Here is a 25,378-nt window from a genome sequence, read left to right as displayed (position 1 = left end):
GCATATACTGATCGAACCGGACAGCGAGCGGTGTGATTCCGAGTGAGCGATTGTTCTGTATTCACAGGAAGTAGGAAAGGAACGTCGCGGCTCTGACTTTTCTCACACACCAAGACTCTCGAGCGCAAGTCTGGAATGCGTGTTGAAGAAGCTGATGGGGGTGGGTTGTATTGGTACCAGCGGTATAACCTTGCCTGTCAGCTTGTCCGCTGTGAAGAGCTCTCATCGCCCACCTCACCTTCTTACTTTCCCCTCCCCCGCATTGCAATCACCAGTGGAAGCGTCCGATAAGGCGTCCGATAAGCACTAGCCAGCTCTGTCTGACGCTAATAAGCGCTAAGCGATCGGATAAGTGATGAGCTGCCTGGATGTACAGGCCTGACACCGCCTGGAGTTAGGCGCCAAAGCATGGCAGCGAGCGCGCTGTTCACTCCGTCATAATTGCTGGGCTGGAAAGCTGGCACGAGCTGCCACAGTTGCAATTGCGCCCATCGCCACATATTGCTTGCACGACTGCGACGGCCTTTGCGCGAATTGCGACTCGACGTTAATCCTAGGACTTTTATTAGCGACGAAGTATACGAAGAGACCACGGCTTTCGGCTTTCCTTGGCTTTCTGCGCATTATCGCATTCTACAACAAGCGACCGTGACCCGGCTCCGGCGCCTAGACCGATCGTATGCATCGACATGGCGACAGCTAACCCTGCCCTCGTCGGCCAAGCTCTGGTTGATTTCGCATTGCATGGAAACTTCCCGGAGGACGCCATCTCGTCAAAAAGAGTCGACAAAGAGGACTTCGGGCCTGCTTTGGAAGCTCTTACGGCTGCGAAAGTTAAATTAGAGGTTTGTTGCCAAGTGTATGCTTGCCGGTGCTGTATCGAAACCAGGCTGACAAAGGGCTACTGCAATAGGCCGAGGTACACACGATCAACGAAGAAACCGCCCCCGATGTGCAATCATGGGTCGCCAATGCTAAGACGGTCGAAGACGACATCAACCGGTCCCGAGCGCTAGCGAACGAGATTGTGCGACGAGCGGAGGCACCAGAGGTCTCGGGGCAAACGATCAGGGAAACCGAAGAGAAGGCCGAATTCCTCCAACGCGAAGTCGTCTATAACCAACAAGTGCGAGATGCTTTGACTAGTATCAAGCATGTACATGGGGTACTTGACCAGGTCGAGCAGGCTCGGAATGAGCGGCGAGTGTTGGACTCATTGCATCTTCTTGAGAGTAAGGATACTGTCCGACAAGTGCCGCTGGCGACAACTTTGGCTGACTAGTGAGCAGAGTCTTGGACCGCAATGGATGCAGTAAAGGTCAACAAGTCGTGCCGGGTCATGAAGATCCTGGACATGCGCGCCTTTGAGCTTAAGTCGGCTGTGCATGAAGTCTTCGAACACGTCTGGAATTCACTCGTAACGGTCGATGTAGACGGGCATAGGGTCGAAATCCATGAGAGCCGTGAAGGTTGGTACACTGAAGTGCTTTCGATCATTTTGGCAGTTCTAATTTGGAACAGATGAGCCGATGTCGCTTTCTGAGGCTTTCATTGGTCTGCAGGCGTATAAGGAGGTCCAGCAGCGGATGGCTTTGTTTTGGCACAAGGTGGATGCAGCCATCATTGCCCCACGGACAGCGACGAGCCATGAGAGCCTCCCAGGGGTTGCTGTTCAAGATGTAAGTCCGCCAGTCTATCATGAGGTATCATTGCTGACAGATTTCAGCATGTTCTATCGCTACAAGGAAACTCGGACCAAAGTATAGCATCTCTGTTCTCCGACCTAGGGCATGTAATGGGCTACTTTGCAAAATTGATGCCGACAGAACTGCTCCAAGCTTTGTCAAATGTGATGATGCCCGCTCTAATACCGCGAATCATCAGCTCATGGCTGGATTCGGCTGTCCCCGCTACACTTAAGGAGATGGACCAGTTCCAGGGGGTGATAGCGTCGGTCAGGTTATTCTGCCAGTCTCTGATGGACCTCAAATATAACGGATTTGCCGAACTACAAGATTGGGTTGACAATGCACCCAGAGTGTGGTTGGCCAAATGCAGGGAGAACGCTCTCGACTCGGTACGGACTCAAATGGGCCATGGCTTGGGGTCCCCGAAAGCTGTGGAGCGTGTCGAGACCCAGACCGTGTCGTGCTCTGAGGGGAAAGAACTCGCAGCTAACGGAGCTCCCACGAACGACGAAGATGACTGGGCCGCATGGGACGATGAAGGAGAAGGAAACGCGACTGAAGCACCCCAGGCTGCCATCCAAGAAAACGCAAATCACGGCGCACTCGATATTAACGAGGATGACGCAGATGCTTGGGGTTGGGGCGAGGAAGAGCCAGTGGAGGAAAAGCCTACGGAGCCAGCAGTGGCAGGTACCAGCGTGGAGGATGATCCCGCAGACGCATGGGGATGGGGTGACGACGAACCCATCGATCAACCAGCAGCACCGTCGCAACCCAAAGCCGTCGAGTCTAATCCCGCAAAGAACTTGGAAACACGTGAGATGACACTTAAGGAGTCGTATCACATCTCTTCATTGCCCGAGCCCGTCCTAGACCTCATATCGACTATTCTTGAGGACGGCGCTTCGCTGGTTGGGTAAGTTCTTCTCGCTGATTTGATTCGAGATATTTGCTAACTTGGCCAGGTCTCACAGTAGCCCTGTAGCACCTGCGGCGGCAGGCTTATTTGGTTTGCCAACCCTGGTCCTGGCGATGTTCCGCGCCGTCGCGCCATACTATTACTCGCTCGATCCCAGTGGCGGGGGCAACATGTTCCTTTACAATGACGCATCGTATCTTGCCGAGCGGCTTTCGGAGTTTGTTACCGCTTGGAAATCACGCGGTGATATAGAACCCCGCGCCGTTACTATGCTTCGTCTTGATAACGAGATCAAGAGTCTGCGCTCATTCGCTACTCGCGCTTACGCCTCGGAGATGTCTACGCAGCGCACAATCCTCCGCGATTTATTGGGCGGAGCCCAGAATCTGCTCCAACAAGCTGCAGACACCTCGGATCTGACGGCCCAGATCGAGTCAGCGACGGGCCGCACCCGTGCCATGGCGGCCACGTGGTCTGACGTGCTTTCTCGCTCCGCCTGGTGTCAAGCGGTCGGGTCCCTGGTCGATACGATTGCCACGAAATTGGTGGCCGACGTCATGGACCTCTCCGGCATTGGGCAAGACGAGGCTTACAATATCGCCAGCATGATCGCCAAGATCACGGAGCTGGATGATCTCTTCATAGCGCCCGGCGCCGCCAAGGACGACGTGCCCGCGACTGCGCAGTACGCCGAGAACTGGCTGCGGCTCAAGTATCTGTCCGAAGTCCTGCAGAGCAACCTGCCCGACGTGAAGTTCCTATGGCTCGAGAGCGACTTGAGCCTGTACTTTACTGTCGATGAGGTGGTGGAGTTGATCGGCCTCAGCTTCGTGGATAATGCTCGGACGAGGGAGGTGGTTCGAGAGATCACCGGCAACCCGCATCCCAGGGCCTAGGATTATTGAAATTAGATATACCATGGAAAGAAATAGAGAGACACGATTCATATCACCTGCTGTATTTTTTCTTTGAAAAGACATTGAATTTTAAAATTGGTAATTGTCCACCAGACCTGTAACATCCACAGTATGTATCAAGAAACAATAACATGACATTCTTAGTAGCAGATATATTATACAAGAGCTGAAGCATCTATATCTGTCGCCATGAACACGGTCCCCTGTTACGAACTGTCATTCCCCATCGGACGCAGTAAAACGTAGAATTGGCATGTACCTCACTCCGCGCCGATCGCACAAGGGACTCGACTCTGTCACTGCGGCCTGCCAATTCGGAGCTTTACATTGCATGCTGGGATTTTCTCGCGTAGAAGGCCACCTATATCCCAAATTGAAATCGGAGGAGGATGCCCGGGATATTCGCCATCTTGCAGCCTCGCCTATCTGAGCAAGCCCCTGTACGTAGCATACAGCGACTGGTGCAAACGCTGTGGAGGACCTCGATGCCATTGCTACCATTGGTCTATCATAACTTCAAATGCATACATACGTACTGCAGGTACTAGCTGTGTCTTCCGGGTGGCTTATTCCTGCTTTATTTCATCGTTTACCTCCAGTGGCAGCTCCATCATACCCGAAACCGCATCGCATCGGTCGTACAATGCGCAGCGCGGTTGGCCCACGGTAGGTACGCTCAGCTGTTGCCTTCGCATAATTGCAGAAGCGATGAGACAGCCATTCATGCCATCTTGGACATAATAGAGGCGCGGGAAGAACCTGGCCACTCTATATGTAGTATATGATATACTTGCCTATGTCTGGCTTCGTAGACAGGCCTACTGTCAGACGATGGGATGAGTTCAGGTCCTCAGAGAGGTGGGGAGGGTACTTATTTGCCAATAACCCACTGACCCACATCTCAAATCCATCGGCCGGATGGTGTAGTGGAATCATGTTTGCTTTACATGCCGCAATTCGTTGTGTGTGATCGCAAAAGGTCGCGAGATCGAAACTCGCTCTGGTCATGAATTTTCTTTTTGCTTCATGGTCCTCCAATCTTTTGTTATTTGATCGGCCCAAACTGAATTGCTTCTGTAATTTTTGTCTTACTCTTTTGCTTGGTCACAAAACTTCAAGCCTGCACAACACCACTTGACCCCGCCTAAGTGCACACACAGCTACTTCAAGAAGACAACCGAGAATCAGAAGCGACAGACGTCTGTCTCACAAGCAGACTGCGCCAAACACTCTCCCGGAAAGCAAAAGGTAAGAACTCATATGATGAGTTCTGGAATACGTGATTCGGCTGGGGCTCGATCCCAGGACCTTCAGTGTGTTAGACTGACGTGATAACCAACTACACCACCAAACCAATGATTGCTTGTTGAAAGACAGTCTCGTATGGGACACTATATTAGAGGCGTGGATCTGGTGAAGACTTTTCTCAATAGGCCGGCGCATTGTACGACGGCGTTGGGGTTATGCGTGTTGAACGGGGGCGGCTTCTCCTTGGCTTGCAAGTAAGTGGTTGGGTCGGCCACATCTATCCGGAGACTCAGGGTGGGTACGACACCTTGTTGTAGTGTGAGCATATCAGTATGGAAGACTACGTGTATGTTAGTTGCTTGCAATGTTGTATCGGTTGGAATTTTGTTTCGAGCTTTTGATATGGACATCGCAAGTGTGCAACTGTCGCTCTTGGACCTACGCAGGTAGCGAGGCCAAGTCAAAGGGGGTCCGACGCACATATTGTGAAACGGTGTTTATTCACTGATAACTGTCGCCGCGGTTATGTATTTGATGACCATGGGTTAAAAGATCTGAGGGGGGTAGTGTGCATCGAACCCCCAATGAGGTATTTCCCACGTTTAGGATGTTTACTCTTGACAGTATGTTGTACCATTTGGGTGAACTTGAATATGGAGCATTCACGTAATCTGTAAGGTTGTAGACGGGTTCCTAGAGTGGAAGTAATAATACCTTTGAATACAATAGCTGCCAATTGGGAATAGCTAGTAACCTTGGTGCTTCTAACTTCCCAACTTCAGGACCAACGTGGTTGTATTATTTAGACAGTGTAGAAAAATACATTTAGAACAACAAGAGACGAATAGCATTACAGCGCTCCAAGTATATATGGTGTCTATTTCCCTGAGACTAGAATACATGAAGCACATCAGTGGGGGGAAAAGAGGCAAAAAAAAGAGAGCCCATAAAGGGAGCTGAAAAAGTGACCGCAGAGGGAGTTGAACCCTCTTGCCTCTAAGTATAGGAATAAGACTACTACCGCTAGGCTACCCCGGCCCGGTCAAAGGAGTCCTATGCTGTTACGATTTATATATTGGTAGAGAGGGAGGTATATGCGTCACTTTTCTTCTGGAAAGCTTGGTTGTGGCTGAACTTGAATATATGCCTCTGAGTTGGATCACGGATAATCGTTTACACCGTCGAATCCTCCAGATTCTAAAATGCCACCTTATGCTGGTCTTCCACCAGCTCTTCGATTGTATCAATCACCACGCCGATAGGATTCTGAGTCGCCATCTCGGTCTTGATCTTCAACGCCTTGAGCTTGTACTTCTGGTCTTGGAGAACCTCATCGACAGCTTCCCCTATTTGACGAACGGTAGGGTAGCTTGTCCGGAGGTTCAGGCCCACACCGGCCCATCCGCCCCTGGCAGCCGTCTCTGGCTTCTCTTCCGTCGTTCCTGCCATCACCAGCGGGGTTCCATGGATCAACGCACGCTGGAAGCTTCCGTACCCGGCAGTCGTGACAAAGACGTCGCAGTAGGGGAGTATGTCGTCGTACGGTATGTACTCTTCCACGACGCAGTTCTCAGGGACACGGACATCGGATGGCAGGGCAGCGTACTTCCTTCCCAGAGCAATAATGATTGAAACGTCGGTCCGGTCCTTGAATGCGTTCATGGTGGGAATCACCAGCTGGCTGAAGTCCATGGCCACGGTCCCTTGGCAGACAAATACGATCTTCTTGGTTTTGCGGAGGATCACTCTGTTCCACCACGAGGGCCTCACAGGCTCTTTCGTTTGGCGCATGGTGGGGTAGCCTCCGGCGAAGCGGAGGGTCTTGGGAGCATCGCTCCGCGAGTACTCCACGCTCGGCGAACACATCTGCACGAACCGGTCGGGCAGAGTGTAGAGTGCGTCTAGCAAGAAGGCCTCCGGCTTCCTGGCGCCCACGCTCAAGAGAGCCTCTGTATATGCGGCTTGTGCCGGGGCAAAGACCTGTCTCTGGGCTTCGTTGGCTAGTTTGTTCCGCTTTCTGCCCTCCGGCGAGCTGTCCGGCGGCATGCCCGAGCCAAAAGGCGGGTGGTCCACGCTGGTAAGTAGAATGGGGTTGAGCCCAATGACAACAAAGCCTTGAGGGCGGATCCCTGGAGCTCCTAGCAAGGTTGGCAATCCTCCGAAGTTCAAGGTTTCTGTCATGAGGACGACAGGTCTTTGGGGATGCTTGTCGTTAAGCATCCTCAAGGTCTTCTGTATGGCTTCGTGTTGTGAAGGAAGCGACTTGCAGAATATATGCACCAGGTCGTGGATGAAGCACTCCGGGCCTTCTAGATGCCTCTTGCCCTCAGGCCCTGCATATGGAGGATTGCAAGTCAGCCTAACCAGCCAGGGCCGGCTTTTGGGGAAGTGGGATATTGGATTGAACAGGTGTAGATTGCATGAGAGCCATAGAAAAGGGACTGGGGAAACTTACAATCTTGATCTAAGTCCCAGGATGTAAGATCATAGAAGTCACCGTACCCCTCTACCGAGACGAAGGTAGCACCAAGCGCTTCGATTTGCTGCCGATAGCCAGAACCAGACACGAAACAAACTTCATAGCCGGCAGCGACAAGCTGTTTCGCAATGGCCATCATGGGTATGATGTGCCCCGAGACAGGGGTGCTACATATTAGCACGATGGGCTTTGCCGTCGCTGGTATGATGGCCATGGTGGATGCGGGTTGTGGTAGTGTAAGTGTGATAGCCGGTCACGTGACTGGCGAGGTGCGAAGTTGATGAAAGGCATCCGGCCGCAAGAGCAGAGGAACCAGCACAATATATGGAGGGAGGCTGGGGACAGTTGGCATGCCGGGGCCACTAAAAGACAGTCTATATTTAGGCGATCAGCAGGATCATTTAATCTCCCCAACCGTTTAAGTCGATCTTGCAGTGAACGGGGTTTCCGAGATCCAGCAAGCCAGCCTCCAGCTGCCGTATTGAAAATCGCATGGCGCCGGGGTTAGCACTCGTTCAAAAAGCACGTAGGGGTTACAAATTAATTGTTCGCTTTCATGAGCCATTTCTGATTCCAGGAATCTTCAAAAGGGAAAGAAAATTCAGATGAAATATGAATTTTCCAAGACAAGTAATGTCGGTAGTTCTCGGCATGTGGGCGCAAAAGAAGAAATATGTGTCGCCTGTAGACTATGGTCACGACATTTGGGCAGTCTTCAGCTTCAAGTTGCTTGTTTTGTAAAGTTGTGTTCAAATTGATTCGGGCCCCAGTAACCAATTGCAGGGTCCTGTCAGCGCTGTGTAGGGGTCCTCTGGTTGGGGGTTTTGGGGTATGGTGGGGTAAGGACAGGCGGCTTGTGCGTCTTGTTGCTACTGCTTCGTGCTTTGGCCACGGGAAAATCAATCCCGTCTTTCAAACGTCATGCTACACCAATGCCTACTTCCTTGCCAATAGTATATCGACATACGCTCTTCATCTCTCGCAACGGGCAAACCAACCCGGAATCTTTTAGATACATAGTCCATCTAATAATCGCTGCTGTTCCTTCTCACTTGGTCTCCACGATGCTGCGCACCATTCCTGCCGCGCGGTGAAGGTCGCGCACGAAAGCTGCAGTCCGTTCCTGCGAGCCGCCTGTGAGAGAGAAACGAATCCTGTTTTTATGGTCAGCATAGAAGTACGCCTAATCGCACTTTGGGATGTACTCACTCTTTCTTGTCCGGTACGATGAAGGACCAGAACCCCTCTGTATCGCCTAGCAAGTGCACAAAGTCCTCCACGATAATCTCCGACTTGTCTGACTCCAGCACGTTGACCTGGGCAAATATGGGAGGGTCCGGTCTGCCGAAAAACACAAACTCGCCCAAGAAGCGCGGCAATGGCGTGTCACTCGGCCAGAGGGAGATCAGCGCCTCAAAGACGCGCAAGTAGCTACGTCCGCTGATCATGGTTTCCATGCCCGCTTTCATCTCTTTGGTTGCTCCCAGCAGAAGCGCCCTCAGGCCGGAAAGGTCTTGGCTGTTACCGTCGCACGCTTCCGCCGCTGCGTCACAAAACGAGTTTACGGCCGGCGAGGCTCTCTGCACAGCGTCCGACCGCCCCATATGGAAATGAGCTGAGCTTGTTGGCTCCCAAGAGTTCATGTTCCGCCCAAAGAATAGGCGCACGGCCAGCTGGAACGTCAAATCGATGACTCCCTTGACGGGCGTCCTGGACTGCACAAGGAAGTCGGTGCCGAATTCATCCAGTGGCTCTCGGACATATGTGGACGCAGAGGTCTTCTCGAGAAATCTCGTTCGGAGACATTCAATGTGATTGTCAATCTCAGGTGTCGTTTGCAACACCAACTCATCCAGCTCTACGCCGCCCGGGTTCGCCTTAGGCGCAACGGGGTCAACTGAGTAGTTTTCCAGGGCTGTCCCGACCCATTCCAGAAGCCGGGCCGGGGTGGTGCCGTCGATGGTTCCGTGTTCCTGGATCTGACCGGATCGACCATTTGCGCTTACGAAGAATTGAAGGACTTTGTCGAACCAGCGATTCGAGCCGTCGCCAATATAGCCCGCTCGTGCAACCTCTTCAGGGTTCTCCGGGCTTCCGGTGTCTAAGCAGAGAACGAAAATTGCCGAGTCAATGACATGAAAGTATTGCGCATTGCCAGGATTCATGTCGACTAAGTTCTCTCTGATCTGTACCCAAACACATTAGTCCCAATTGTTGCAACGCGTATTAGACAGCAGCGACTTACCTTGGCCCAAGAATCTCTGTTGTCAGTCGTCAACATACCTGACCAGAGATCATCTCCGTCCACCCTGTCGATTATGGCATCGAAAGTCGTCTGCAGCTGTTGGAATGTCACATCTTGTCCGTCTTTATCTTGAAGCAAGACTTTGAAGACACGGCCTTTCCTCAAGACGGCAATATGATCGTGCATCATCTGGTCATCTAGACTGTAGCTCATCATCTTATCGCACCTGATCTGCGGCACACGCGTCGAGTTCAATAGCCATTTCCAGCCCCACGTACATTCGGGATTGCCGCCAATATCCAGCGGCTCGACTTCGCCCGCCTTGACAGCTCGCTTGAAGGATCGAATTGACGACGCAATGATGGCAGCACGCTCTGCCTGTGAATGCCGCACGCTCATCTCGCGATGCGCACCCATAATGCTGGAGCCGGGGGCAATCGATGCTCTGCTTCTCAGGAAGCGGCCGTTTGTGACCACGTCGGTGAACCAGCCATTGCTCTTGTCGAGCGCATGCGCTTCGTACAAGTCGTTGAGTACCCGGCGTGCTGTACTTTCAGGGCATCGCATCGCTTCAAGCTCCCCACGGATCGACTCAAGCTGCTCGCCGCTGAACATGAGTTCATTTGCCTCGAGCCAGAAGTCCAACGCATCATCCAAGTCGGGCAGGGGCTGAGCCGGCAAGATCTTGTGGTGCTTGCAGCAGTCCCAACCATGTAATGATGCAGTAACGTCATTGCCTTGAGATGTCAAATTGGACAATTCATCCGACTGTGGCTCTGTCTGTTTTCCACCACTCTCATCTCGCAACTCCTCTAGTCCAGCTGCTACCGCTGCGATATCATCCACCTTACAGTTGAGCGCCATTCTCGAGACTATGAGTTTTGCGAGTGCGACGATGCTGGGTGCACTGCTCAACTCGGATGTTTGAAGAGGCATCTGGAACGAATGTTTGACCCAATTCTTGAGTTCGATTGAGACCAGCGAGTCCAGTCCAAGCGCGGCCACGGGCTGGTCGTCCGGCACATCATCGCCCGTGAAAGCTGCAAACTTTTCAAGCAAAGCCTGCTTGACAATGTCCTCAGCTTTAGGGATAGACGATGCTTGCCCCACGGCCTGGATTGCGCTCTGCTTCTGCTTGTCCGAGGTGTTGGTCGTCGTCGTCTGACCATGTCGTCTCTTACTTGGGACATGGTCGAAGATATGGTCGCCTAGTGCCTCAGGACCCATTGCCTCCTCCATCGTATCGCGATTGAAGGGCATGAGGCACTGCCTGGCTCCGTCGCTGCGTGCTTGCGGTGTCATGGCATATGCGAGCGTCTCCATGACTTCATCAAATGAAACGGACCCGACAATGCGCACGAACTCGCTGTTCTGACTAAGGGCTTGAGAGATCAGCCCCGAACCCTCGACCGCGCCAACGTTGACGGTGGTGTAGTGGGTAATACCTTGCGAGTACCGGCCCTGAGCATGAGCGAAGGCATCCAGAAACGCATTGCCCGCCGCGTAGTTGCTCTGGGAGCTTGAGCCAAAGATGCTGGCCACGGACGAGAGCGAGACGAAGAAGTCTGTTGTTTCGCCAGAGCAGAAATATCGGTGCATGTTAATCGTTCCCTGAACCTTGGGCATTATCGCGGTCCTCCAATCCTTGTGGTCCATGTACTCCAAGGGATGGTCAGCAAGTACCGTTGCACTCTGCACAATACCTCGGACGGGCGGCAGCTTGGCTATCTCCTCGGAAGCACCACGCGTGCTGTCCGCGTCGTTGATGTCGCATTTCACGATGTGGAGAGTACCGCCAAGCTTGCTGATTGCCTCCTCAAAGGGCGCGCGTTGCGCGGCGTCGAGATGGCGGCGGGTCAACGCCACGATGTGGCCGGCTCCCTTTCCTGCCAGGAGGTACCCGATCTTCTGGCCCAAATCTCCGAGACCACCGCCGATGATATATGTCCCGTCCTCTTGCAATCGCAGTGGCATGGCTTTCGGTTTGGTGGCCTGGACAAGAGTTTGATCATCGGCGGTCAAGACGACTTTTCCGATGTGCTTCCTGGCAGCCACAAGGCGGAATGTATCTTCGATATCAGCCATAGAATACGTCTTCACGGGCTGGACAGGCTTCAGTAAACCCTCGTCGATCTTGGCGAGAACCTCTTCCAATCCGCGGGTCACAAGTCCCGGTCGCTTTTGGTACATGAGCGATGGGTCAACAGCCGCAAATATCACCTGTCTCTCAAAGTTTGCCATGCTGAGCTGGCTGCGCCCGTTGATATCCGATTTACCAATCTCCAGGAACGTGCCAAACTGGGCAACGCAGTCCCAGCTGTCTACCAGATGCTGACCTGAGAGCGAGTTGAGGACTGCATCCACGCCCTTGCCTTGGGTGGAGGCGAGGATGCGTCTCTTAAAGTTCGAGTATGAAAGGATATGGCTCTCGGGTATGCCGTACTGCTCCGCGAGCAGCTGTTTCTTGCCGGCGCTGCTTACCGTGGCAAAGATCTCGGCTCCGACAAGATTGGCCAACTGGATAGCCGCTTGACCGACCGCTCCCGCAGCAGCGTGTATGAGAACACTCTGGCCCTTCTCAAGGCGAGCTACTTGAGTCAGACAGTACCAAGCAGTGTAGTATGCCCACGGGATGGAGGCTGCGTCGGAAAACGATAGAGAGTCTGGGATGGCCACGGCACCATTGCTGTCAATGCGCACCAGGTTGCCGAAAGGAGCCACCATGAGTCCAATGACCCTATCACCAGCCTTCCAGGATTGGACATTGGCTCCCACGGCTTTGATCACACCGGCGACCTCACCGAGCATTGCTGTTCCAGGCGCTGATCGACCGAGAGCCACGGAGACGTCCTTTTGGTTGAGCCCGTGCGCCCGGGCTTCGATCTCAATCTGGTCAGGGCCAAGCGGCTCTGACATCTTGTCGTTGTCCACGAAGCCGATGGTGTTCAGCAGACCCGGAACTCGGACGTTCAACATCAGAGGTCTGTTGTTGTTCAGATAGGGTGTTGGCTCTGACTGGTCCTGTGCCGGGCTTAGGCTATCGAGGTACGTAGAAAAGCGCTCGTCGGGGATGACTCTGGGGATGGCCAACTTGCCACCTCGAGTGACATACTCGAGCTCTTCTGCTCTTGTGGAGTCCGGCCCAGACCAGAACGTCGAAGTGGCGATCTCGGTCAGAGTCTTGATGATTTGCTCTTGGCTTTCATTACTTGAAGGATCAATTCCGTCTTGGACATCGACCGTAACCAAGCGGAGGCCAGGGTTCTCACGTCGCATGACTCTTGCCATGCCGTTGACCATATTAGCCATCGCTTCGGCCTCTCCCGATTTCGGAGATGTTTGGAAACTGGCCCAGAGGATATTCTTTCCTTGAAGTAAGAGTTGCTTGAAATGCTCGAAAATCTCGGGAGTAGGATCCAACAATAAGGGATGCTCGGCGGAGTCGACGACAATCGTGAGCCCGTCAAAGCTAGCTTCGTCGCTGGTGGTGTCCCACGACTCTTGGCTGCACTTGATCCCCAACTCCGTGAAGGCATCGCTTATCTTGTCGCCGATGGCGGATTGGAATGCATCAGGGTGGCCAGAGCGGATCTTCGCAGCTAGATTCGTATCATGGCTGCTGACTACATTCGAGGATTTTGCTAGCCGTGCAACGATCATGGTGCTAAGGCTGCTGCGCCGGCCGTCGTGTGCTGGAATAGCCATATCAGCGCCATTGAAGCCATGCCGCTTCAGGCACGTATCCCACTCCTGGGGAGTTAGAAGGGGCCCGTCTTTGCGCCCATCTTCGGATACCCACCAACTCGCCAGGGTGCCAAAGATGGCATTGTGTGCCGCCGCAGGTGCCGTGAGCTCCAGCAGAACAAGCCGACCCCGGGTTTGAGCAGCGCTTTCACATTCGCCAACGTATCGTCTATACGGGGTGTAGCATGCAGCTCCAATGAGGCGACAATGACATCGAAGCTGTGGGCTGTATAACCCTGAGCGAGAGGATCGTGTGAGATGTCCAGTGTCTTGAAGTTGATCTGGCTCTCCCACCGGCTGAACTTATCGCGCGCCCGCTCAAACGAACCCGACGAAACGTTGGTGTAGGTATACTCGTCCGCAAGAAGACGTTCGCCGCGCTCCATGCTCTCCAAGACCGGCAAGGTCGCGCCTCCCGTCCCCGGGTCGATCTCCAAGAACTTCATGTATGGGTTCTTGTGGATCAGCGCCTGCATGTATTCGGCCATTTGGGCATAATGACATCTGAACAGGGTGTGTTCGGAATACAGGCGTCTGAGAAGGTCGTCCTGGGCCATTAGCTCGACGGCGCTCACTTTCCCAGTGAATAGGTCTAGGTACTGCGGCCCGAGACGGTTTAGAGCGACACCGACGATGCCTGATTCTTCTGCTTGATGTATGAGTTTATCCTCATCTTCAGCTGCGACACCGTCCAGTAGCTGCGCCCCTTCGCCTTGGTCCCATTTCGTCATCCAGTCTAGCAATTGAGATAGATGGGGGTTACAAGCCGAAGAGATGCTTTGTTCGTGAAGGGCCCGAACTGTGCGCCGGATGAATATACTTGCAGCTATCTCGTTTAGATGCAGCTGCGACTCGGCCGACATTTCCGACTCATCCTCAGATGCACCGACATCGAAGAGGCCCTGTTGGGATAGATGGTCCATGAAGTCATTTTGGGTGACATAGTCGACATCAGGCTTCCACTCTAGGCGGTAGGTCGTTTTTCTGGGAGCAGAGTCGCCCGAGCCGCCATCACCAACAGCCTGAGGACGAAGCTTCTTCGCCGTCATCACTGGGCGGAAGCTACCGTCAGCACGCTGCTGGTATGCGCAGAAGTCGGCGGTTCCCTCTCGACGGCTCTCTGAGAAGAAGCCGGAAGCAACAATGATGTCGGTGCCCGGGGTTTCGTCCATATCAACAGCAATGGACAGCTCGGCGACCGAGACGGGCATGATGGGCGCCACGATGCATTCTCGGTGGAACATGACAGCCACCAACTGGATGATGGAGTCGAACGTTGTGGGATGAATCGTGTGCGGCTGTTGATATTGACCGGGCATCCGCTGCACGACATCCTCAATGACCACCTTGGCGAAGGACTGGCATTTGGTGACATGGACCTCTTTCAGACCCTGGAAGCTGGGCCCATAAGTGTTACCAATCTCGGCCAGACCGTGATATACGTTTGTCGCATCGAGGGCCACGTCGCATTGGATTTGGTACTGCTCGAGCATCTCCGCGGCAGATGAGTCAGTGAGATGACCGAGGCCGCTATCCTCAACATCGGCGACCTCTTCCCCAACGTCGCAATCCCAGGAGGTCATGCCACTGAAGTGTTCTGACCAGGATTCACTCTGGGGGTCGTAGGAGAGAACCCGGAAGTCCTCCCACGAGCTCCCGACATGTTGACGCGAAGGGCTGATGACCAACTGCAATTCCACATCGCGGCTGCCTTCTGACTGTTCGTCAGGTACCACGACTGCCTTTGTGAACTTCACGTTCCGGAAGTTGATGTTCTTGAGCTGACCAGACGTCTTGCGTAACTGGAACAGCTGCTTCATGGCCTCGATGACCATAATCATGTAGCCCGCGCCGGGGAAGATGACGAGACCTTCGATGATATGATCGCGAAGCCAGGGCAGTTGTTCCACGCTGACTATGTTCCTCCATCGCGGCTCTTGCGGGGAACTGGTGACGTCGAAGAGCCCGAGCAGATCGTGGCGCGGGAAAGGACGGAAGCGGTAGTTCTTGCTCAGGCGAGACTCGTGCCAATAGGTGTTACTGTGATCCCAGGCATAGGTTGGAAGATTGCCCACTACACGTCGGGAAGAGGTTATATCCGACTCTATCTTATCCATGCTCGTCACGGCATCGAGATTTACTGAGCCGCCGAACTCGAACACCTGACCTGCCAGCGCCAAAGTGGCGTCCACTGCATTTTGATTGCGGACAAGGCAGGGGACGTAGCTATACTTGAAGGTCGCCCCCGAAGCCAGTGTGAGATTGGATAATGTCTGTCTCAACGGACCCGAAAGTGCGGCGTGCGGGCCGACCTCCATCACCACGTTGCTGGCGCTGCTGCTGCGGGAAGCTTCCAGGTGCTCGGCTACTAATGTGGAGGCGGCGCTGAACTTGACTTGGGAAACCAGGTTGGAGACCCAATAGTACGGACCAAAGTCTGACTTCTTGCGGGCTCCAGTCACTGACGAGTAGAATGCGACCTCCTTGCTGGGCAAGCCATGCGACAAATCACCTAACGTCGAGAGATAAGCCTTTGCCACAGCCTGCATGTGGTGTGAATGGTACGCCGAGTCGACCTGGAGTCGGCGATTGAAGACAGAGGCATCGTCCAGGTCAGCTTGCAGAGCCAGTATAGCATCCAAGTCGCCAGAAATCGTGGTGCTCTCGGGACTGTTCACGCACGCCACAGTGATTCTGCCGTGCTTAGCGTCCAACGCACGTATCCGCTTGTTGACGGCGTTCTCGCCCTCACCCACCGCCAACATCGCCCCGACCGTCGCGTTCAGCTCCTTCGCCTGCGCCGAGCAGATGCCGCGGTTATACGCGACCTGCATCGCGGCCTTCCGGCTCAGCGCGCCCGCCGCGTACGCCGCCGCGATCTCGCCCGAGCTGTGCCCGCACACGGCCTCGGGCCGGATCCCCAAGGACGCCAGCATGTCCACCAGCGCCATCTGCACGGCGGTGGTGCAGGGCTGCGAGAAGCGGGCGTCGCCCAGGCGCGTCGTCGCTTTGTCGCGCAGCAACTCCTCGACGAGGTCCCAGTCGCTGCCCGCGGATCGGATCATCTGGTTGCACGCCGCGATGGACGTCGCGAACACGGTGGAGCCGCCCCGGAGGAGCAGCTCCCGGCCCATGCCGAACCATTGCGCGCCTTGGCCCGTGAAGATGAAGGAGATGGCGACGTCGCGGGCGGACTTGATAGGGCGGGCGATCTTGGTGTTGAGGAGGGCGCTTGCGAGATCCTGGGGGTTGCGGGCGACGATGCTGCAGCGCCAGGGGAGCTTGGATCGTCGCACGTTGAGGGTGTAGGCCAGGTCGGCTAGGGATGTGGAGTGGCTTTGCTCGGAGTTAAGCCATTGGCTCAACCTCGTCATCATGTTGGTAAGTGACAGCTCCGAGTTTGCTGACAGGACGACTAGTCTCGCTGTATCTTCTTCGTCACTTTTCACTTCGCCGGCATGCCCATTGGTATAGCCGTTGCTGTGTCCATTGGCGTGCCCATTGGAGTGACCATTCGTATACCCGTTCGCAACGCTTCTGTCGCCATACGCCTCGAGGATCGCATGGGCGTTCGTTCCACCGTAACCAAAGCTGTTTACCGAGACTCGCCTGGGTCCGACGTATCCCTTGGGCGTGAGCGATGTAAGTTCAAGCGGTACATGTATGCCCCTCTCCTCGAGTTTGAGTGTTGGCTTGGGGTTTTTGAAGTTTAGCTGCGGCGGGATCAGGTTCTTTTTCAGCACCATAATGGCTTTGACCATGCTCGCCACGCCGCTCGCTGCCTCCATATGCCCAACGTTCGTCTTGACGCTTCCCACCGGAACGTCGGTTGTGCGACCGCCTTCGCGACCGAAGACCCTGGATATCGATCCGATCTCCTGGTGATCGCCGGCCACGGTCCCTGTACCGTGGGCCTCCACGAACAGCGTGTCTAGTGGATTGAGGCCGGCTTTGGCGTAGACCGACTTGGCCAAGACTTCTTAGGCTTCGCCATTCGGCACAAAAATGCCTCCCATGGTCTTTCCGTCGTGATTACTGCCGGTATTGAGAATCACGGCGTGTATCGGATCGCCATCAGCTACGGCTTTATCAAGCCGTTTGGTAGAAAACACGCCCTGGCCCTCGCCTCTCGCGTAACCATGGCCACGGTCGTCAAATGTGTAACACCTCCCGTCTGCGTTTGTGAGTTGTCTAAGGTACAGTCAGCGATTGTCACGACTCGTAGTTACAGGTACAACTTACGCCATGGCCATTGACTGGTCAGGGGTCAAGATCAGCTGACTTGCACCGGCAAGTGCCATATCAGCTTCGTCTGCCTTTAGTGTGCGGCATGCTTGGTGGAGTGCTACCAGGCCACCAGACTATATCACGATTGTCAGCGAAACTGTATTGATGGCCAAAGAGCTTACAATACTTACGCATCCTGTGTCGAGTGTATTGGAGGTTCCTTTCAGATCCCATACATACGATATCCTGTTCGCCAGGATAGCCTCTCCGGACCCTATCACGTGTGTCTTATGCAGATTGGGGCCGTCTCTGAACCCCATTCTATCATAATCCCTGGCGAACATGGCTATGTGCACCGAGGTGTTGGAACCGCGGAGGCTCTCGATAGGAATGCCAGCGTTTTCCACCGCCTCGTATGCCACCTCGAGCAACAGCCTCTGCTGGGGGTCCATGCCCGTCGCCTCGGCCCCGAGGATGCCGAAGAAGCGCGCATCGAACGCGGCCACATCCTGCTGCAGGAAGTAGGCGTGGCTGAAGTTGGTCACTTCGCCCATGTCTGGGTTCTTGTGGTAGAACGACTTCCAGTTCCACCGGTCCTTGGGCACCTCGGCCCGGCCGTCGCGGCCCTCGGCCAGCATCGACCATAGACTCTCTGGATCGTGGGCACCTCCAGGTAGGCGACATGCCATCCCAATGATGGCGATGGGACTCTCTTTCTCCATTTTTGAATGTTGGGTATAATACAAGGACACTGCTGTTGGGTATAGAGAAAAAAGACAAAATGATGCTGCAAAACTAAAAGGGACACAACAAGAACCGTTAGGGAGTTAGAACACGTGTGGAAGCTCAAGTCCCGATCCAGGGTATTATGATAGTCAAGTGTTTCTTCGCCAGTCCAAGTTGCTATACCGAGTATGTACATCAATCGCATAATGCGATTATTACTGTATCCGAGTCGCAGGTTTGCATCAAGGCAAGGGTCCTTTTCGACCAGCCCAGAAACCCGTTTTCAGCTAGTGCGGGGTGGTGGATATGCATTTCGGCGGAGCACCAAGTATGGAAACGGGTACAGTAAGATTTTAGTAAGACTATACAACATTTACAAGGATGGGCCGAAACAGCGCATAGCCCTATGGGGCGTGCTGATAACAGACGCAGGGGTCACGGCAGGGGCTAAAATAGTGCCGAGACTCGTCTTTCACTCTTGGGTCAACTAAGAACTTTTCGGGCGGACCTAGGTGGACCTAGCCAGTCAGCCCTCAGAGAAGATGGCGCTTGATGCGGGTGAGACGTTTGGAGGTTTCTTCTTTTGTCGAGTGAAGACAGATATGGGCTTGAGTGTTGGTGCCTGGTGTGGGAATATCCCTGTACGAGGAAGGCATGGTGACAGGCGCAGCTTAATAATTCTCCTGTTAGCCGAGGTAAATCTTACATAGAATTTAGCTATGGAACGGTAAGTGCATAGTGGTTCCAGTCTGCCGGTGCCAGGGTGGCTTGCCGTATTTCGTCCCAAAGTCTGTCCGTCTGCATGCAACTGCGCACGAGGCAGGTAGATGATCTGCAAGGTTGGTGCTATCGTTGAACGCCAAAGTCTATCTACTGTTTCGGCAAATCCAGAGAGTCTCAGTGACTCCGAGTTGCTTCGGCTATAGTCTTCACCAATATGCGGCTCGCCCAGTACGCTCGACTATGTCGTGACGGCACATTTGGCCCGTCTATAGCAGCAATCCCAGAATGCCGTGGTGGTTTCGACTTTACAGGTAATTACTTTTACTGCATTTCCATCGTTGTGTCGCAAAGGCTGACACTTGGTGAATAGTGACCTTCGAAGAGAGCATCTTCTCCATCGGCCCAGCATGCATTGTCATGTTATTCTTTCCGTGGAGGATGTTCTTCCTCTGGGATAGAGCTCAGAAGACCAGAAAGTCGTGCAGGTCTGGTGCCAAGTTGGTGAGTCACGGTCAGATGGTAAAAGTGCTGCACAGCGTGTCTAATGGTGATATAGGCTGGCTTTGTAGCCCTTGTCGTTCTCCAGGCCGTGCTCCTTGGGGTAATATCCATGGAGCATGTCGCCTATCGGACGCTGTTCTTGGCGTCGGTGACGGTGCAGCTGGGTGCCCTTATCCTATTGGCATTGCTCTCGTCATGGGAGCATAACCGAACGGTGCGGCCTTCGTTTCTCATATCGACGTTCCTCATCACCACCTGCATTTTGGATGCTGCAAGGGCCCGCACCCAGTCCCTCATTCCAGGGGACTCTCCCGTTGCTGGCCTGCTCATAGCGAATGTGGTGGTGAAGCTGCTGTTGTTTATGGTTGAGACAATGGACAAGACCAGCGTCCTCTTGAATGAGCATTCCCAGCTGTCTGCAGAGATGCGCAGTGGAGTACTTTCCAGAGCTCTCTTCCTGTGGCTTATCCCCCTTCTTTGGAGGGGTTTCCGGAGCGTCATTGAGCCATCCAAGTTGCCAGCCATATATGAGGAGTTGTCATCAGAAGCGCTCACTACCCGGGTGGAGACCAGATGGAAAAGGGGTAAGTACTTTCCCGAAAGACTACTTCCGACAATTCTATACTTACAACCTTGTCTTGATAACAGGCCATGACGGAAGTCTTCTTGTACAGGTTCTTGCTAGCTTTCCCAAAGAGCTGGTTATCATCTTCGTATCAAGTACTATTCAGGTGGCACTGCACATATGCCAGCCTTTCCTCATCGAGAAAACAGTCACATACCTGGATTCACCCACAGCGCCCATCAATATCGGATATGGTCTTCTTGGGGGCTTTTTCTTCGTGTCGGTGGGAAACGCGGTAAGTGAACTGCCCGTACACCCTTTCCAGCATCGACTGACATTGAAGATGGGAAGCTGGTTACTCCGTGGTGTTTCCACTATCTCTTCCGTCTCACCGTTATGGTTCGAGGTGCACTGGTGTCCATGATCTACTCGAAGCTCTTACAGACCACAGCAAACAGTGCCGACCAGTCTACGGCCTTCACACTCATGACTACCGATGTGGAGAACATCGTCGAGACTTTCTGGAGGCTCGTACTGGAGCCTTGGTCCTGTCTCTTGCAGATAGGCATTGGCACCTATCTTCTCTACTTGCAAGTCGGGGCTGTATGCTGTGTCCCCATACTCTCCATACTAGCCACCTTTGTGGTGGTGGGACTTGCGGCGTCGAAGCTCGGCGATCACCAAGGCGCCTGGTTTCAAGCCGTCGAGAACAGAATCAAGCTGACGTCCCAGAGTCTGGGATCATTGCATTCTGTCAAGCTGCTGGGGCTCTCCAGGCACATGGAAGAGGCTATCAGCACCAAAAGAAAAGACGAACTGCGTATCTCGCAGAAGTTCAGATTTGTCAATTGCGTTGCAATGACCATTTGTAAGTATTTATCCAGTCTCTATTAATACTAGTCTGATGCAGTATAGCATTCTTACCCGTCTATCTCTCGCCATTGATCACATTCGGAGCTTTCGCCATCATGAAAATGGTCTCCCATGACGCTCCGATGCCTGTGTCGACGGCAGTTGCTACACTGTCTATTCTCAACCTCATCACCACCCCGGCTAGGCAGCTTCTCTTTACAGTCGCCGTGGGGCTTCAGTCTATTGGAAGTTTTGCAAGGATCCAGACGTTCCTCAATCTTGGGAGATATCCCAAAGCCGGTATCTCTGATGAACCACAGGAAGCGTCCCATTTCCTGGACCAGGGCGGTGAAGAAGAAGAAGATCACCATATACAGCTTCAACAAATGTGGCCCACAGATACCACACTGTTGGATATACCACCAGTTGCTGCCTTTGAGACCTATTTCTCTGCTGGCACAGTCACCGCCGTTACGGGCCCGATCGGCTGTGGCAAGTCGACATTTCTACGAAGTCTCTTGCCCAAGGAAAGCGATAGCATGCTACCGCTTCACGCAATCGATATATCGTATTGCGGGCAGACACCCTGGATCCACGACGGTACTATTCGCGACAATATCGTCGGCCAGTCCGATTGGGATGCGGTTCGCTACGGGGAAGTGCTCCGAGCCTGCGCGTTGACCGTCGACCTGAAGGCAATGCCCGATGATGACTCTACCCTTGTCGGCAGCATGGGACTGTCTCTCAGCGGCGGACAAAGACAGCGAATAGTGAGTTTAATACATTTTCACCCAGAGAATCATATTAGATGAGAACCCACACTGACGACTTTACCAACTATAGGCCGTCGCCCGAGCCTTGTTTGCGAACAAGAAACAGTGCATATTTGACGACGTGACCAGCGCTCTCGATGCCCACACGTCTCATGCCGTAACCGAAGCTGTTTTCGGCCGAAACGGGCTGCTCCGCGCGTGCGGGAATGGCACAGTCGTTGCGACGCATTCTCGTAAGTCGTCACGTTGCTTCTGAAGTCGAAAGTGATGTCCTCCTGGATGCTGACACAGTTTATTTGTAACAGAACAAATTCTTCAGCTCGCCGATCGGATAATCCTGCTGGGCAGAGATGGCAAGATCGTTGACTCAGGATCGTATGAAGAGCTTTCGGCGCGACACCCATTAGGACACGGTCAAGCCACCGAGCACATATCGACCCTCTCAACCACAGCCCCGAAAGAGGAACAAGAAAAGCCTGTTACAGACGGGGCAGACCTGGTAGAGTTCCGAGCCGAGCTCGACACCAAGATCCAGGACATGCGAAGGCAGAAGGGCGACTGGAAATCATACTCAATCTACATCGGCACGATGGGATACCCACACTTTTCCGTATTTGTACTCGGATCAGCTGCGTGTGTGGCTCTGAGCGCCCTGTTCCAGGTTTGGGTTACCTGGTGGGCTCAGGACTCCAGAGGGAAGCGCAGCCTGGGCTTCTGGCTCGGCCTGTACGCGGTTTGGGCAGTGCTCTCGATGGTTGGGCTTCTAGCCATTGCCCAGTTAGTAAATACAGTGGCTTTGAATGAAGCAACGCCAGCTTATTCGGTTTACAGATTCTTTATGGCAACATTAGCATCGAAAGCATCGAATGCAATACACGCCAAGCTACTGACAGCAGCAATGAGGTACTTTTCCGATAACGAATTCTGAACTACTAGATGACTGACACATTTATCTCAGAGCTCCGATGGTTGTGATTTCAAAGATGGAAATAGGGTCACTGATCAACCGGTTTGCACGATCCTCCTACTGACATCCGAGCATGATGCTAATGTCCCCTGAAGGTTTAGCCAAGATATCAGACTCATCGACTGGCAACTCCCTTTTACCATCATCTTGGCCCTCCTAGGCACGTATTGGAATTTTCCCCAGTAAATATAAAGACCTGGCTAACCAGCACTAGAGTTCCTAACTGCAATTGCCAGTATTGGCGTTGCTATTGCAGCTGTCCCGTTCATTGCTGTCTCACTGCCGGTTCTTATTGGGATCTTGTTCATCCTCCAACTTTTCTACCTACGGACCTCAAGGCAACTGAGGCTTCTCGAGTAAGTAAACCTTCCAGACATGTTGCCATTGTCCGCCTATGAACCACCATGACTTACCGAATAACAGAATCGAGATGAAAGCCCCTATAGTTTCACTATTCCTCGACACTATACAGGACCTCACCACCATCCGAGCTTTCGGGTGGAGCCAGGCGTATATCCGCAAGAGCTTAGCACTCCTGGACACCTCCCAGAAACCGATATACCTGCTTTTTGCATTCAGCGCTGGCTCTTGCTTGTGCTCTCCTTGATTGTTGCCGCACTTCAGATACTCGCCGTGGGCATTGCCATCGCTACAAAGTCCAACACCAATGCGGGCTTGGTCGGCTTGGCCATCATCCAGATCGCGACGCTGACCGAGGCGTTGAGCATGCTGATTATCCAATGGACGGAGGTGGAGACCACCTTGGGAGCGGTGACACGAATCTTTCAGTTCACGCAGGAGATGCCGCGGGATGACCAGCGTCGTGAAACGGAGAAGGGGGTTGTCGCTGACTCAACTTTCGCAGCCCCTGGCTCCATAGTCTTCGAGGACATCAGCGCCACTTACGAGTAAGTACTTCATCTCTTTGACTTTGGACAGTACGAGGCTGATTATTGACCAGCTCAAACGCGGGAGGCAACTTGGTACTGAAGAATATCTCACTCTCGATCGAGCCGGGAGAGAACATCGGCATATGTGGACGGACTGGCAGTGGGAAGAGCAGTCTTGTGTCTGCATTACTATGCTTGCTTCCATGTCACCAGGGTCGTATCCTGATCGGCGGCGTGGATATCGCCACCATGGACCCCGAGGCCGTCCGCTCAAAATTGAACGTTGTCACCCAAGAGCCGTTCCTCATCGAGGGCACGGTTCGGGACAATCTTAACCCCTGGAAGAGTACAGTTTCCGACGAGTCCATGATGCACGCCCTGTCCAAGGTTGAACTCTTGGAGAAGATCACCTCCTTAGGCGGTCTTGATTCGCCGCTGGAGGATAAGTCGCTATCCCATGGCCAACGGCAGCTATTCTGTCTCGCGCGGGCACTATTGAGGAGAGCAGTATACTGATATTGGACGAGCCGACAGGCCAGTAAGTCTACTCTCTGTGCTAACTACGAGCTTTTGTTTGGCTAACGATGTTACGTAGCGTCGACCCAACTACTGATGCCACGATGCAACGGGTGATTCGGGAATGCTTCCAGGCACAAACCATCATCATGATCGCTCATCGATTGAAGGGACTACTTGATTTTGATAGAGTCGTTGTGCTGGACACTGGGCGTCTCATCGAAGTCGGACCACCAAAGGACCTCCTGAGTGATGCGGCATCTTCATTCAGGTCACTCTATCAAAGGGTCAACAACGAGGAACAATGATACCTAAGTAATTAAGATAGAAACTTCCTAATTGTTGTATCATTGCATTTTCCTACCAACCAGGCATTTGGTCCTCAAACCTCTGCTGTGTTATTCGCCATCTCTACCATTGCCGGTTTCGGTCACCCATTTCTCTATTTCTTTGCTGGGAGGTGCTATCTTCCAAGCATCTGCCGTATGCAATTAACGGGACTAACCCAGTTCCTGGAATTACCGGCTGGAGCTTGTTTTGATGGGCCCTCAATCTAGGATGAGTAAGCTTACACTGGACTAGTTGTATACTAGACTATAAAAAGCGCCCCCACTCTACATAGTCAGGGGGTGTATCTAAGAGCCCAGCCACCTCCGCGCAGGCGGCTAGCAGGGTCCCACAGGGTCCACGGATATACCGAACCCTTCGGCGCAAGACCATTTTAGCGTTCCTTATCTTCGGCGTCACACCAACCTGTCACCACCTGCGGCGCGGTTCCTGGATCTTCGCAAGTCCCGAAAAAAAAAAAAAAAATTGGGTTCTGGTATCTGCCGCACTTGCTTTTGCAATGAGCAAGTCAGCCAATATCGGCACTGCCGGATTTGGATATTTTCCCGAGCTGAGATCTGCCAGTAAGACGGCGCGGATCTAGCAGCATGTCTAAGCCTGTTCTTCCCGGCGGAGCTGGTCCTGTAACCCCGTTCTAGTGGACTGCTATGTCTGCCTGTTATTGCTTTATTGCATATTTTGCCGCGAGAGAAGCAGACTCGCAAAGGAAACACGTGGGACGCATCAACCAGGGTTGACCTGAGGTGTGGCAACTTCATGCGTTGTTTCAGCTCCGCTCGTGCAACGTTTTTGACCACTTGCAATGACCAGAACGCCCATCACGTTCAGGGTATCAGGCGATGCCTCCAGGAATAGCGCCTCTGAGTCCATGACGCTCCGCCGGGCCCCAAATTTGGAACACGAGTCCGGAATTTTGCTTACGGGCATACCCAGAATTCGATCAGACCATGGTATGTCACATGTCGAGATAGCCTGTCACGCTAAGCCCATGGAATACCGGATTTGCATGAGTGGTGCATCATATGAAATCCGACCGCAGGCGTTCCGAGC

The 25,378-nt window shown here is 53.4% G+C and overlaps 4 protein-coding genes across 4 annotated transcripts; 2 read left to right on the top strand and 2 right to left on the bottom strand.

Annotated features, from left to right (window-relative positions):
• Positions 1–689: 689 nt before the first annotated feature.
• Positions 690–3,503, top strand: PG997_013436 (uncharacterized protein; the record flags this gene model as incomplete). The annotated part of the gene is made up of 6 exons (XM_066817750.1): positions 690–845; positions 914–1,232; positions 1,290–1,469; positions 1,522–1,679; positions 1,727–2,604; positions 2,654–3,503. 6 exons carry the CDS (start codon positions 690–692, stop codon positions 3,501–3,503), a joined length of 2,541 nt encoding a protein of 846 aa, XP_066663442.1.
• A 2,466-nt stretch (positions 3,504–5,969) lies between these two features.
• Positions 5,970–7,465, bottom strand: PG997_013435 (glycosyltransferase family 1 protein; the record flags this gene model as incomplete). The annotated part of the gene is made up of 2 exons (XM_066817749.1): positions 5,970–7,105; positions 7,228–7,465. The coding sequence occupies 2 exons, from the start codon at positions 7,463–7,465 to the stop codon at positions 5,970–5,972; spliced, it is 1,374 nt and encodes a 457-aa protein (XP_066663441.1).
• Positions 7,466–8,299: 834 nt separating this feature from the next.
• PG997_013434 (uncharacterized protein) lies at positions 8,300–18,189 on the bottom strand (the record flags this gene model as incomplete). Its single annotated transcript, XM_066817748.1, has 7 exons — positions 8,300–8,405; positions 8,461–9,437; positions 9,497–13,246; positions 13,369–17,216; positions 17,277–17,431; positions 17,483–17,601; positions 17,659–18,189. 7 exons carry the CDS (start codon positions 18,187–18,189, stop codon positions 8,300–8,302), a joined length of 9,486 nt encoding a protein of 3,161 aa, XP_066663440.1.
• A 941-nt stretch (positions 18,190–19,130) lies between these two features.
• PG997_013433 (uncharacterized protein) lies at positions 19,131–24,288 on the top strand (the record flags this gene model as incomplete). Its single annotated transcript, XM_066817747.1, has 17 exons — positions 19,131–19,227; positions 19,287–19,417; positions 19,473–20,001; positions 20,066–20,277; positions 20,334–20,850; positions 20,898–21,604; positions 21,678–21,840; positions 21,913–22,384; positions 22,439–22,510; positions 22,566–22,616; positions 22,670–22,756; positions 22,811–22,859; positions 22,913–22,930; positions 22,998–23,482; positions 23,536–23,885; positions 23,936–24,002; positions 24,060–24,288. The coding sequence occupies 17 exons, from the start codon at positions 19,131–19,133 to the stop codon at positions 24,286–24,288; spliced, it is 4,236 nt and encodes a 1,411-aa protein (XP_066663439.1).
• Between the last annotated feature and the right edge of the window lie 1,090 nt (positions 24,289–25,378).

The sequence above is a fragment of the Apiospora hydei genome (genome assembly GCF_038363865.1).
Source record: "Apiospora hydei strain CBS 114990 chromosome Unknown utg000009l_segment0_segment0, whole genome shotgun sequence".
Lineage (NCBI taxonomy): Eukaryota > Fungi > Ascomycota > Sordariomycetes > Amphisphaeriales > Apiosporaceae > Apiospora > Apiospora hydei.
This window is presented reverse-complemented; position numbering and strand designations above follow the sequence as displayed.